This window comes from Hyperoodon ampullatus (genome assembly GCF_949752795.1).
Source record: "Hyperoodon ampullatus genome assembly, chromosome: 4".
Lineage (NCBI taxonomy): Eukaryota > Metazoa > Chordata > Mammalia > Artiodactyla > Ziphiidae > Hyperoodon > Hyperoodon ampullatus.
The window spans coordinates 59331586-59345955 of record NC_136917.1 but is presented as its reverse complement, the minus strand read 5'-3'; the positions used below and the strand labels follow the sequence as shown (position 1 = coordinate 59345955).

The window sequence follows — 14370 nt, the reverse complement described above, 5'->3', positions numbered from 1 at the left end:
TTCGTTTGCAAATATTTTCTCCCATTCTGAGGGGTGTCTTTTCGTCTTGTTTATGGTTTCCTTTGCTGTGCAGAAGCTTTTAAGTTTCATTAGGTACCATTTGTTTAGTTTTGTTTTTATTTCCATTACTCTAGGAGGTGGATCAAAAAAGATCTTGCTGTGATTTATGTCAGAGTGTTCTTCCTGTGTTTTCCTCTAAGAGTTTTATAGTGTCCGGTCTTACTTTAGGTCTCTAATCCATTTTGAGTTTATTTTTGTGTATGGTGTGAGGGAGTGTTCTAATTTCATTCTTTTACATGTAGCTGTCCAGTTTTCCCAGCACCACTTATTGAAGAGCCTGTCTTTTCTCCATTGTATATCCTTGTCTCCTTTGTCATAGATTAGTTTGCCATAGGTGTGTGGGTTTATCTCTGGGCTTTCTGTCTTGTTCCATTGATCTATAGTTCTGTTTTTGTGCCAGTACCATATTGTCTTGATTACTGTAGCTTTGTAGTATAGTCTGAAGTCAGGGAGTCTGATTCCTCCAGCTCCGCTTTTTTCCCTCAAGACTGCTTTGGGTGTTCGGGGTCTTTTGTGTCTCCATACAAATTTTAAGATTTTTTGTTCTAGTTCCCGTAAAAAATGCCATTGGTCATTTGTTAGGGATTGCATTGAATCTGTAGATTGCTTTGGATAGTATAGTCATTTTCACAATATTGATTCTTCCAATCCAAGAACATGGTATATCTCTCCATCTGTTGGCATCATCTTTTTTTTGTGTGTGTGGTATGCGGGCCTCTCACTGCTGTGACCTCTCCCGTTGCGGAGCACAGGCTCTGGACGCACAGGCTCAGCGGCCATGGCTCACGGGCCTAGCCGCTCTGCGGCATGTGGGATCTTCCCGGACCGGGGCATGAACCCATGTCCCCTGCATCGGCAGGCAGACTCTCAACCACTGCGCCACCAGGGAAGCCCTGTTTGCTAGTATTTTGTTGAGGATTTTTACATCTATATTCATCAGTGATATTGGTCTGTAATTTTCTTTTTTTGTGGTATCTTTGTCTGGTTTTGGTATCAGGGTGATGGTGGCCCTATAGAATGAGTTTGGGAGTGTTCCTCCCTCTTACATATTTTGGAAGAGTTTGGGAAGGATGGGTGTTAGCTCTTCTCTAAATGTTTGATAGAATTCACCTGTGAAGCCATCTGGTCCTGGACTTTTGTTTGTTGGAAGATTTTGTTGGAAGTCACAGTTTCAATTTCATTACTTGTGATTGGTCTGTTCATATTTTCTATTTCTTCCTGGCTCAGTCTTGGAAGCTTATACCTTTCTAAGAATTTGTCCATTTCTTCCAGGTTGTCCATTTTATTGGCATAGAGTTGCTTGTAGTAGTCTCTTAGGATGCTTTGTATTTCTGTGGTGTCTGTTGTAACTTCTCCTTTTTCATTTCTAATTTTCCTGATTTGAGTCCTCTCCCTGTTTTTCTTGATGAGTCTGGCTAATGGTTTATCAATTTTGTTTATCTTCTCAAAGAACCGGCTTTTGGTTATATTGATCTTTGCTGTTGTTTTCTTTGCTTCTATTTCATTTATTTTTGCTCTGATCTTTATGGTTTCTTTCCTTCTGCTAACTTTGGGTTTTGTTCTTTCTCTCGTTCCTTTAGGTGTGAGGTTAGATTGTTTATTTGAGATGTTTCTTGTTTGTTGAGGTAGGCTTGTATAGTTATAAACTTCCCTCTTAGAACTGCTTTTGCTGCATCCCATAGGTTTTAGATCATCGTGTTTTCATTATCATTTGTCTGTAGGTATTTTTTGATTTCCTTTTTGATTTCTTCAGTGATCTCTTGGCTATTTATTAACATATTGTTTAGCCTCCATGTGTTTGTGTTTCTTACGTTTTTTTCCCTGTAATTGATTTCTAATATGATAGTGTTGTGGTGTGAAAAGATGCTTGATATGATTTCAGTTTTCTTAAATTTACTGAGGCTTGATTTGTGACCCAAGATGTGATCTATCCTGGAGAATGTTCTGTGTGCATTTGAGAAGAAAGTGTAATCTGCTGTTTTTGGATGGAATGTCCTATAAATATCAATTAAATCTATCTGGTCTATTGTGTCATTTAAAGCTTGTGTTTCCTTATTAATTTTCTGTTTGGATAATCTGTCCATTGGTGTAAGTGAGGTGTTAAAGTCCCCCACTATTATTGTGTTACTGTCGATTTTCTCTTTCATAGCTGTTAGCAGTTGCCTTATGTATTGAGGTGCTCCTATGTTGGGTGCATATATGTTTATAATTGTTATATCTTCTTCTTGGATTGATTCCTTGATCATTATGTAGTGTCCTTCCTTGTCTCTTGTACCATTCTTTATTTTAAGGTCTATCTCTAGCTTTCTTTTGATTTCCATTTGCATGGAATATCTTTTTCCATCCCCTCACTTTCAGTCTGTATGTGTCCCTAGGTCTGAAGTGTGTCTTTTGTAGACAGCATATATATGGGTCTTGGTTTTGTATCCATTCAGCAAGCCTGTTTGTTTTCGTTGGAGCATTTAATCCATTCACGTTTAAGGTAATTATCGATATGTATGTTCCTATGACCATTTTCTTAATTGTTTTTGGTTTGTTTTTGTAGGTCCTTTTCTTCTCTTGTGTTTCCCACTTAGAGAAGTTCCTTTAGCATTTGTTGTTGAGCTGGTTTGTTGATGCTGAATTCTCTTACCTTTTGCTTGTCTGTAAAGCTTTTGATTTTTCCATGGAATGTGAATGAGATCCTTGCCAGGTAGAATAATCTTGGTTGTGGGTTCTTCCCTTTTATCACTTTAAGTATATCATGCCACTTCCTTCTGGCTTGTAGAGTTTCTGCTGAGAAATCAGCTGTTAACCTTATGGGAGTTCCCGTGTATGTTATCTGTCGTTTTTCCCTTGTTGCTTTTAATGACTTTTCTTCATCTTTAATCTTGTCCATTTGATTACTATGTGTCTCGGTGTGTATCTCCTTGGATTTATCCTGCCTGGGACTCTCTGTGCTTCCTGGACTTGGGTGGCTATTTCCTTTCCCATGTTAGGGAAGTTTTCGACTATAATCTCTTCAAATATTTTCTCAGGTCCTTTCTCTCTCTCTTCTCCTTCTGGGACCCCTAAAATGCGAATGTTGGTGCATTTAATGTTGTCCCAGAGGTCTCTTAGGCTGTCTTCTTTTCTTTTTATTCTTTTTTCTTTATTCTGTTCTGCAGTAGTGAATTCTACCCTTCTGTCTTCCAGGTCACTTATTCGTACTTCTGCCTCAGTTGTTCTGCTATTGATTCCTTCTAGTGTAGTTTTCATTTCAATTATTGTATTGTTTATCTCTGTTTGTTTGTTCTTTAATTCTTCTAGGTCTTTGTTAAACATTTCTTGCATCTTCTTGCTCTTTGCCTCCATTCTTTTTCTAAGGTCCTGGATCATTTTCGCTATCATTATTCTGAATTCTTTTTCTGGAAGGTTGCCTGTCTCCACTTCATTTAGTTGTTTTTTTGGGGTTTTATCTTGTTCTTTCATCTGGTACGTAGCCCTCTGCCTTTTCATCTTGTCTATCTTTCTGTGAATGTGGTTTTTGTTCCACAGGCTGCAGGATTGTAGTTCTTGCTTCTGCTCTCTGCCGTCTGGTGGATGAGGCTGTCTAAGAGGCGTGCAAGTTTCCTGATGGGAGGGACTGGTGGTAGAATTGGGTTTTGCTCTGGTGGGCAGAGCTCAGTAAAACTTTAATCCACTTGACTGCTGATGATTGGGTCTGGGTTCCCTCACTGTTGGTTGTTTGGCCTGAGGCAACCCAGCACTGGAGCCTACCTGGGCTCTTTGGTGGGGCTAATGGCAGGCTCTGGGAGGGCTCATGCCAAGGAGTACTCCCCAGAACTTCTGCTGCCACTGTCCTTTTCCTCACGGTGAGATGGAGCCACCACCCCACTTCTGCAGGAGACCGTCCCACACTAGCAGGTAGGTCTGGTTCAGACTCTCCTGGGGTCACTGCTCCTTCCCCTGGGTCCTTATGTACACACTACTTTGTGTGTGCCCTCCAAGAGTGGAGTCTCTGTTTTCCGCAGTCCTGTCGAAGTCCTGCAATCAAATCCTGCTAGCCTTCAAAGTCTGATTCTCTAGGAATTCCTCCTCCTGTGGCCGGACCCCCTGGTTTGGAAGCGTGACATGGGGCTCAGAACCTTCACTCCAGTGGGTGGACTTCTGTGGTATAAGTGTTCTCCAGTGTGTGAGTCACCCACCCAGCAGTTTTGGGATTTGATTTTATTGTGATTGCGCCCCTCCTACTGGTTCATTGTGGCTTCTCCTTTGTCTTTGAATGTGGGGTATCTTTTTTGGTGAGTTCCAGTGTCTTCCTGTCAATGATTGTTCAGCAGTTAGTTGTGATTCTGGTGTTCTCACAAGAGGGAGTGAGAGCACGTCCTTCTACTCCTCCATCTTGAACCAATCTCCTTGCCTTCATTCTTGAATGATTATATTTAGTGATTTTGATATGCATTGCCCTTATAGCAAATGAGGTTGAGCATCTTTTCATGTGCTTATTAGCCATTTATATATCTTCTTTGGAGAGGTGTGGTATAATTCCTTTGCCTATTTTAAATTGGATTATTTGTCTTTTTATTGTTGATTTTAAGACTTCTTTATATAATGTGGATAGTCGATCCTTATCAGGTATATGGTTTTCAAAAATTTTCTCCCATTCTTTTCATTTTCTTGATAGTGTCCTTAGAAGCACAAAAATTTTTAATTTTGATGGTGTCCAGTTTTTATCTTTTTTTCATTGTATATGACACTTTAGGTGTCATAGGTAAGAAACCATTGCCTAACCAGAGTTCTTGAAGACTTTATCAGTGTTTTCTTCTAAGTGTTTTATAATTGTAGCTCTTACATTTGGTTTTGATCTATTTTGAAAGTATATGGCATGAGGTAGGGGTCCAACTTCATTGTTTTTCATGTGGATATTCAGTTGTCCCAGCACTATTTGTTAAAAACACTGTTTTTCCCCTATTGAATGGTCTTGGCAGCCTTGTTGAAAATTAATTTAGTGTATTTCTGGATTCTCAATTCTATTCCAGTGATTTATATGTATATATTTGATTTTGTTGACCACTTTTCTTTGCAAATGCTTATTTTCTTGTTTTAGACAGTTTGTCATCTTGTGTCTCTTTGTTTCTCTTGTCACAGAGTCTTCTTTCCCTTACTCCTAAAGCCACAGTCTCAAGGGCTGCAGCTTTTTTTTGTTTTTTTTAAATCTTCCCCAGTTCATGTCCACACATATAGTATGCCCTGGCCCTCCTCTCCATCTCAGGACAGCTGTACCTTGAAACCTTTAAGTAATCTTCCACCATGCTTTCTTTTCCCTTACTTTTTTTTTGTTATTTTTAGCCGTGCCACCCAGCTTGTGGGATCTTAGTTCCCCAACCAGGGATTGAACCCGGGCCCTTGGCAGTGAAAGTGTGGAGTCCTTAACCACTGGACTGCCAGGGAATTCCCTCCCTCCCTCTTAATAATCAAAGGTTATCATATCATTTGACCCCTGCATTTATAATTTACTACTGTTCTTTCCTGGGCTCTTACTGTGGCTTTCTGACCTATATCACTGGCCAGGTTTATTATATATGCTTTTGTTAGGTTGACCTTGATTTCCCTCTTTGGCTCAGGGATTCTTCTTTGTACTCTGTTTGTCCATGGCCTTTCTACCCATCATCATACCCACCCCCCCATCATCTGATGCTTCTATACACATCCTTTACTTCCAAGTTAGACTAGAGAACTCAGCCCTCAAACATGCCTTTTTATTGTATACCCAGCTTGTTAAGTGGTTCTAAGAACATAGGCATTAAGCATTACAAATCCTGTCTCTCTCATTTACTATTAGGTGAAATAGTAACTAACTTAATCAAGTTAAGTTAGTTACTATTAAGTTAGTTAACTTGTCTAAGCTTTAGTTATCTCGTTTGTAAAGAAGGGCTAATATCACCTGCTTTCTAGGTGGTTCATAGGATTAAATAAAATATGCGTAGTGCCATGGAGTGGGCATTCAATAAATATTAGATATTACTGTGTTGCTGTTCCTTTTGCTTGAGGTGCCAGCTCCCTTAACTCTACTGCCCCAAGTTCTTCCTATCCTTTGAGGGTAGAGTCCACCTCATAGCACCATGTCTTCAATAAAACTGTTGTTGGCATTTCACTTATACCCCAAACTGGTCGTTTAGTGCTTCCTTTTTTGACCCTATGCTACTTTGTGCCTTTCTTAAAGCTCGTATGTTAAAAATGCCACATAATTTCTGTATGATCACTTTCTTCTTTTCTGGTTTATAAACCATTTGAAAGCAGAGGTAAGTCTTGCTCAGCTTCATATCCCTGGCACTGGATTTATTTGTTTGCTTTAGTGTGTAATATGCTCTCAATAAATAGGTGGAATTCTTTTTACTGTATAAGGCCAATATTTCTTATTTAATATTCCTTGCTTAAAATTAATATTAGGCAAATATCTTTTTCTGCAAGGCTTTAGGGACAACTTCTTACATGAGTAAATAACTTTTCCTGATATATTCCCATAGCACCTTGTCCACAGTACTATTGTAATTTTGACTGCATTCCCTAATTTGTGGGCCCTTTGAGTATAGGTGCCTTGTCTTAATCAGCTTTTAATTGTTTGCTTGTCTGTCTTCCCCCCTCCATAGAGCTCCAAGAGGACATGGGCTGTTTCTTGAGCACTATATCGCTGGCCTTTAATGTATAGTGGGTGCTCAAATATTTGTTGAATAAATAAATGAATGGCTGAGCTCTGTCTTTTTAAGTACCATAAAATAACATTTTTGTTAAGTATCCACGTAATTGTCATATGTCTGTATCTTAGATCCAGGAAAACTTTTAGCTATGAAATTCTTCATTGTGAGTTATTTCTGACCTGACAAATATGCAGAGCTTGTCTTTGCTCTTAATACTATATTGTGCTTCTTAGTCTAATTAATATATGAATCTGAGGGTGAATTTAACTTTTTCCCCCAATCTCACATTCTGCAACTAAATTTGATAGCTAGGAGAAATTTGGTAGGTCTCTTCAGAAGTAGCTAGGCTTCTAGGACTTCCTGATGGCACAGTGGTTAAGAATCCGCCTGCCAATGCAGGGGACACGGGTTCGATCCCTGGTCCGGGAAGATCCCACATGCCGTGGAGCATCTAAGCCTGTGCACCACAACTACTGAGCCTGCACTCTAGAGCCCGCGAGCCACAGCTACTGAAGCCTGTGTGCCTAGAGCCAGTGCTCCGCAGCAAGAGAAGCCACTGCAGTGAGAAGCCTGCTCACCGCAACGAAGAGTAGCCCCCCACTTGCCACAACTAAAGAAAGCCTGCACACAGCAACAAAGATCCAACGTAGCCTAAAATAAATAAATTAAAAAAAAAAACGAAGTAGCTAGGCTTCTTGATAGTGCACTTTTTTTACATTTGTGGAAGAGTTGAGAGAGTGAATAGCCTTTAGGCTTTAATCTGAAGTGGACATGTTCAGCCAAGGGAGGGAGTAATTTTCCAGGAATCCAAAGATAGTCACCATAGAGGCACTGTCAGTATAATTGGTGGAACAGACACAGCCCTGGCCCTACAGTTGCTTTCAGCTATAAGAAAAGAGAAACGATAGGCACCTTAAATGATTATTATTAGAAACACATAACAAAAAAGAATAAGTTATTTTACAAGTTTCTAGGAAATGTTATAAGTAACTTCTTAGCATTGTTGAAGCTGGGATTGTATAAGTTGGATATTCCTAATAAATATAGTAAAATATACGTTTTTAGCCTAATTTTAGAAATTATGGATATAATACCTGTTATAGAAAATGTTTTCATAAGTACAGAATAATGTAAAGAGTCAGATTGTAACCTAGTATAACTATTATTTGTCTTTTAAAAAAAAATTATTTATTTTATTTTTTTGGCTGCATTGGGTCTTAGTTGCCGCATGCGGGATCTTCCTTGAGGCATGCTGATCTTTCTTTGCGGCCCGTGGGCTTCTCTCAAGTTGTGGTGTGTGGGTTTTCTCTCTCTAGTTGTGACGTGCGGGCTCAGGGCACTTGGACTCTGGTTTGTGGCACTTGGGCTCTCTTGTTGAGGTGCTTGAGCTCAATAGTTGTGGCGCACGGGCTCAGTTGCCCCACGGCATGTGGGATCTCAGTTCCCTGACCAGGGATCAAACCCACGTCCCCTGCATTGGAAGGTGGATTCTTTACCCCTGGACCATCAGGGAAGTCCCTATTTGTCTTTTGACTTCAGTCTTTTCTGTTCTTTTTTTTTTTTTTTTGCGGTACGCGGGCCTCTCACTGTTGTGGCCTCTCCCGTTGCGGAGCACACGCTCCGGACACGCAGGCTCAGCGGCCATGGCTCACGGGCCCAGCCGCGCTGCGGCATGTGGGATCCTTCTAGACCGGGGCATGAACCCGTGTCCCCTGCATTGGCAGGTGGACTCTCAACCACTGCGCCACCAGGGAAGCCCCTTTCTGTATTTTTTTAAACACAGATTACGTACATTTATCATTTCATCTTTTTTTTTCTGCTTAAGATTTCATCATAAGCTTTAACATTTTTTCCCATATATGTGTTAATATTTGCATAATAGTCAATTGTAGGCTTTACCATAATTTACTTAACTAGATGCTTGGTTGAGCATTTGAGCTGTTGGAAGTGTTTTGCTATGAGGAAAATGAATGTGTCAGTGACTGAACATACCAGTGAGTTTCTGTTTGAGCTATATGCATTAGGTAGTTGTGATGGTTAATGAAGTATAATGGTCCTACATAATGGTTGCTGTGTTTCTGTATCATTCTGTGGATGTGAGGGTAGATTGCATTAGATCCATTTTTTTCTCCCATTCAAATCTTGAATTTTTTTTTTCCATTAGGATACATATAATGGTCCTTCTTGGAAAGGAGTATTATTAGATCAATGGAAAGAAGTATTTTTAAGGCTCTTGGTACATAGTGCTAAATCACTTTCTAGATATTGTGCTTTTACCAGGAATGTATGAAGGTGCTTTTCTTAGGGACGGCTAGAAAACAAAACCAAAAAGACAACAAAAAAAAATCCTTAAACTAAATTCTGCCCATGAAATATACAAAGTTTGAATTATTTTTATTTTTAAAAAATGTAGACCAGTTATTTGGTTCATTCTGCTGAGTTTGTTTTTCTGTTCTGTGAAACAGGTGATTTGATGAAGAGTGCTGCTGGAGAGTTTGCAGATGATCCCTGCTCTTCCGTGAAGCGTGGCAACATGGTTCGGGCAGCTCGAGCTTTGCTCTCTGCTGTTACCCGGCTGCTTATTTTGGCTGACATGGCAGATGTCTACAAATTACTTGTTCAGCTGAAAGTTGTAAGTATAGGCCTACGTCTGTAATTTGTTCTATCACAGCGAGGCTGCTGCTGGCCATACTTAGTTCAACATTTCTTAGAGTTTGGTTTGGTTTTGAACTTGGTTTACCTAAATGGACCAGGAATGTTTTTAATTTCCACTCACTCCTCTGTTCCAAGTGAACATCATACTGGCTCTGCTGTGAACCTGTGTTGTCTTTGTTCTAATAAAGAATTTGCAGAATAGGTTTTGTTTTGACTCCTTCCCTTTTTGTGGTAGTGATTAAACATTTCCTTGTACCAGCAGAGTTCCAGAGTTGAGAAATCAAAATATGTTAAATTGTATCCTTTTAGATGGAAGTCACAATAATGCTGTCCTTCCCCACCTCCCATAAAACTCCCATGTAGTAGCTGCTCAAATGTTTGAGGGCCATGTAAATTGAAGAGGAAGTTTGGATTGCTATGTGAGTAGCTGTCGAAAGGAATAAAAAATTCTAGATCTTCTTTATGTACAGACTTGTATTGTTGAGAATTTTTCTTTTGGGGGTGTGTGTTTTATAGGTAGAAGACGGTATCTTGAAACTGAGGAATGCTGGCACTGAACAGGACTTGGGAATACAATATAAGGCCTTGAAACCTGAAGTGGATAAGCTGAACATTATGGCAGCCAAAAGACAACAGGTACAACCATGATTTGGGGATACATTTAAGTTGTTTATATTATTACCTAGTGGGAAAAATCGATTTTACCTAAGTTTTCAAAAGGTACCAATATCTCCCTCTGCTAATATAGTTCCATTAAAATATTTAGTTTATGATGTGTCCTTTCAGTATTGTTAATAAAGTTAGTATTAAGTTGTATTCATGTTTTGCTCCTATTTTGATTCCTGTGAAAATTTTACTTTAGGTAGCTTAGCAGTTTGTGATAGTGTCTGGAGAAGTGATAGGCTTTTGTTCTGTGTGTTCAAGGATGAACTTGAGTTGGTGGTGGAGTTTAATTCAAACTTTTAAAAACCTTAAACCAGTCAAAACATATTGGAATTACTTCTATACCAGAAAGTACCTCCCCCTTCATATTTTGTAACTTTTAAAGTGTTTCTTACCATTCAAGTAGTTTTCATAGTGTTAGGAATTTGTGTTGTGTGGTATGTGGATCAGTGTTCTTATTTTTCCAGCCTTTCCTACCTCTTTGGCATTTTGCTGTTGGGGTGCTTGAACTCTTCCCTGTGCCCTTCCTGGATGCTGTGTGTTAGATGTGTGTTCCTTAGGGGGCATGCATGTGTCACCATCCAAAATGTTCCATAGTCTTGGTCAAGCTTGTGCTATTCTTATTTTTAAAGAGCACTGAGAAGACGAATTCTTATTTTTTTTTAAATTAATTAATTAATTTTTGGCTGCATTGGGTGTTCGTTGCTGTGCGCGGGCTTTCTCTAGTTGCGGCGAGCAGGGGCTACTCTTTGTTGTGGTGCTCGGGCTTCTTTTGTTGCGGAGCACGGGCTCTAGGCGCACAGGCTTCAGTAGTTGTGCCGCACAGGCTCAGTAGTTATGGCTCACGGCCTTAGTTGCTCTGCAGCATGTGGGATCTCCCTGGACCAGGGCTCGAACCCGTGTCCCCTGCATTGGCAGGCGGATTCTTAACCACTGCGCCACCCGGGAAGTCCCGAATTCTTCTTATTGTTAGCCAATACCTGTATTGGTTAAAATAGTTTATGCTGCAGTTTACAGAACACCCAGCTCCAAAACTGCTTGAACATTGAGGGGTTTATATTCTCACTAATTAGAAGCCCCAAGTTAGGTTAAGTGAGTTCAGGGTTGTTAAATTTAAAGGCTTTGCAGTATCATCAAGCATTCAGTTTCTTGACATTTTCCAGCACTGCCATCTTCAATGTGCCTGGCACTGGATGGCTGTAGAAGCTCTAGATATGACATTTGCACGCATCAATATGTCCAGTGAGAAAAAAAAGGACTGTTTCTTCCATATGTCTCTCGTTATAAGCAAATGATCTAGAAGCCTCTAACAGATTTGCCCTAAATATGGATTGTATAACATACCCATTCCTTACTAATCATTGGTAAGAGGAAAGCAGTTAACTCTATCTGACTCACAGTAATGAAGATCTGCCTTCTTGGGCCTCCCTGGTGGCGCAGTGGTTGAGAGTCCGCCTGCTGATGCAGGGGATACGGGTTCGTGCCCCGGTCTGGGAGGATCCCATATGCCGCGGAGCGGCTGGGCCCGTGAGCCATGGCCGCTGAGCCTGCGCATCCAGAGCCTGTGCTCCGCAACGGGAGAGGCCACAACAGTGAGAGGCCCGCGTACCGCAAAAAAAAAAAAAAAAAAAAAAAGATCTGCCTTCTTGTCTGTGACAGGGGTAGCCTTCCTGAGAATAGGAACATTCAGCAAGAACTCTGAGGAGTTCAGGCATGAGGAACATGGGGTCAATACTGTAAATGCCCAATATATGACAGCCTCAGCTTTGGAGACTTCAGCTTTCATTTGGTTACATTTACATTAGTATAAAATTCTACCCCACAGGGTTGAGAGAATTAAATTAAAGAATGTGTGTGAAGTATTTAATATAGTGCCAGACATTCAGTAGGCCCTCAGCAGTGGGCAGTTGGTGAATAGTAGTTATTGCTCATATTTTAAGCTGTAAGGTGTGATCAGATTGAATCTGTACATATGAGATCCTGGTTTTACATTTCCAGTACTTAATATTACACATGATAATATAGCTAGATTTGTTGTACTGCCTGAGTAATTTAGTTAGTGTAGGCTCAGTGTGCTTTTATCATTTGTCCTTGTGTTGGCTTATATTTCCATCACATAAATCACAAGTAGTTTTTTCTTTTTGAATTTTTGAATTCTATAGGTTCTTATTAGGTATCCATTTTGTACATATTAGTGTATATATGTCAGTCCCAATCTCCCAATTCATCACATACACATACCCCGCCACTTCCCCCCCTTGGTGTCCATACGTTTGTTCTCTATATCTGTGTCTCTGTTTCTGCCCTGCAAACTGGTTCATCTGTACCATTTTTCTAGGTTCCACATATGTGCGTTAATATATGATATTTGTTTTTCTCTTTCTGACTTACTTCACTCTGTATGACAGTCTCTAGATCCATCCACGTCTCTACAAATGACCCAATTTCTTTCCTTTTTATGGCTGAGTAATATTCCATTGTATATGTGTACCACATCTTCTTTATTCATTCGTCTGTCAGTGGGCATTTAGGTTGCTTCCGTGACCTGGCTATTGTAAATAGTGCTGCAATGAACATTGGGGTGCATGTGTCTTTTTGAATTATGGTTTTCTTTGGGTATATGCCCAGTAGTGGGATTGCTGGGTCATATGGTAATTCCATTTTTAGTTTTTTAAGGAACGTCCATACTGTTCTCCATAGTGGCTGTATCAATTTACATTCCCACCAATAGTGCAAGAGAGTTTTTTTCTTTTTGCTGGGGCTGACTGATCCGAAGAAGAATTTGTTGTATGATGGTATGGTAATTTTATAAATATGGCAAGCTGGCCAAATTATGTTCACAATTTATTTTACTTAACATTCTTGATATAAGTTCTCTTTTGAATATGTGAAATGAATGTTAGTTATATTTAAAAAATAAAGTTTGGTGAATAGTCTTACTGTCTTAAAACCTAGTCTGATTTTGACTTATGAAGACTTACTTTTTTTTTTTTTTTTTTTTTTTTTTGCTGTATGTGGGCCTCTCACTGTTGTAGCCTCTCCTGTTGCGGAGCACAGGCTCCAGACGCGCAGGCTCAGCGGCCATGGCTCACGGGCCCAGCCGCTCCGTGGCATGTGGGATCTTCCTGGACCGGGGCACGAACCCGTGTCCCCTGCATCAGCAGACGGACTCTCAACCACTGCGCCACCAGGGAAGCCCCAAGACTTACTATTATTTGAGGAAAGTGAGGAAACATTTAGACTGACACTATTGCATATCTTTGCAAAATGGTGGAATAAGTAAATTGATGATGTTCTTGAGATAAACAGAATAATAGTCCAGAATTTTGTATACTACTGGAGAAACTTACTGGAAAGTAATGCTGCCTGAGTTTTAATTCATTGTGCCATGAATCCATGAAGAGTTCCTTCATAATCGCTGATGTATTTTTTTTTAAAAAAAGAGAATTTCAAACATTTACAAAATAAGATGTCATAAAAATCTTGAAATTATTAGTTAACATGCCAGATGATCTTCTGTTAGCACCTCCACGTCTGTTTTCTGCCCTTGGTCACCCTGCTCTCTGCCCCAGGGACCTGACCTGTCTGGACTGCATCCAGGGGCTTCTTTGCCCTCTGGCTTCTGGTTGGGTTGGCCACTGGGAGCGCTATTAGGAGATCAAAGGACAGTGAGGATAGGGTTTTATCCCTCCCTGCTGGTTGCCCTGGGATGCTAAAAGTCATAGCCTCTCTTGGGTGGTATTCTCCCCACACCTCACTTCCTGGGTTCTGGTAACTGCTGCCTCGTTTTGTCTCTCTGGGCCTAAGTGCCCTAATAGCCTGTGGTTTTCCTGTACTTTGCCCATACCTTTTGTAGCATAGTCCCTAAACCATCTTTGAATTGCCCAGCTTGATTTTACCATCTGTTTTCTGCTGGTATCCTTTTTTTTAAAAATTTATTTACTTATTTATTTGTTTGTTTGCCTGCGTTGGGTCTTAGTTGCAGCACTCGGGCTCTCTAGTTGTGGTGCATAGACTTAGTTGCCCCACGACATGTGGGATCTTTGTTCCCAGACCAGGGATTGAACCCGTGTCCCCTGCATTGGAAGGTGGATTCTCAGCCGTTGGACCACCAGGGAAGTCCCTCTGCTGGTATATTGAGTGATACATTTTAAAGTTTGTCTTGGGTTTGTAGTATGTCATGGTCATTTATAGTTTTCCTTGGACCTAATTCTTTAACCTTTAGCCTTAGCCTCCTACAGTAGAATTTGTTGAATAGGCTGGCTGTGGGTGCCTGTGTGCCTTCTGATCGTAAAGTGACTTTTTATAGGGCCTGGGCCTTGGTGTATATTTC

The 14370-nt window shown here is 40.3% G+C and overlaps 1 protein-coding gene across 1 annotated transcript in view; it reads left to right on the top strand.

The window, feature by feature from the left end:
- CTNNA1 (catenin alpha 1) overlaps positions 1-14370 on the top strand; it is a 347088-nt gene that overhangs the window by 216121 nt on the left and 116597 nt on the right. The window contains exons 5-6 of the mRNA XM_079701645.1: positions 9185-9351; positions 9891-10010. Coding sequence (XP_079557771.1) covers positions 9185-9351; positions 9891-10010 — 287 coding nt within the window. The remainder of the gene's footprint in view (positions 1-9184; positions 9352-9890; positions 10011-14370) is intronic.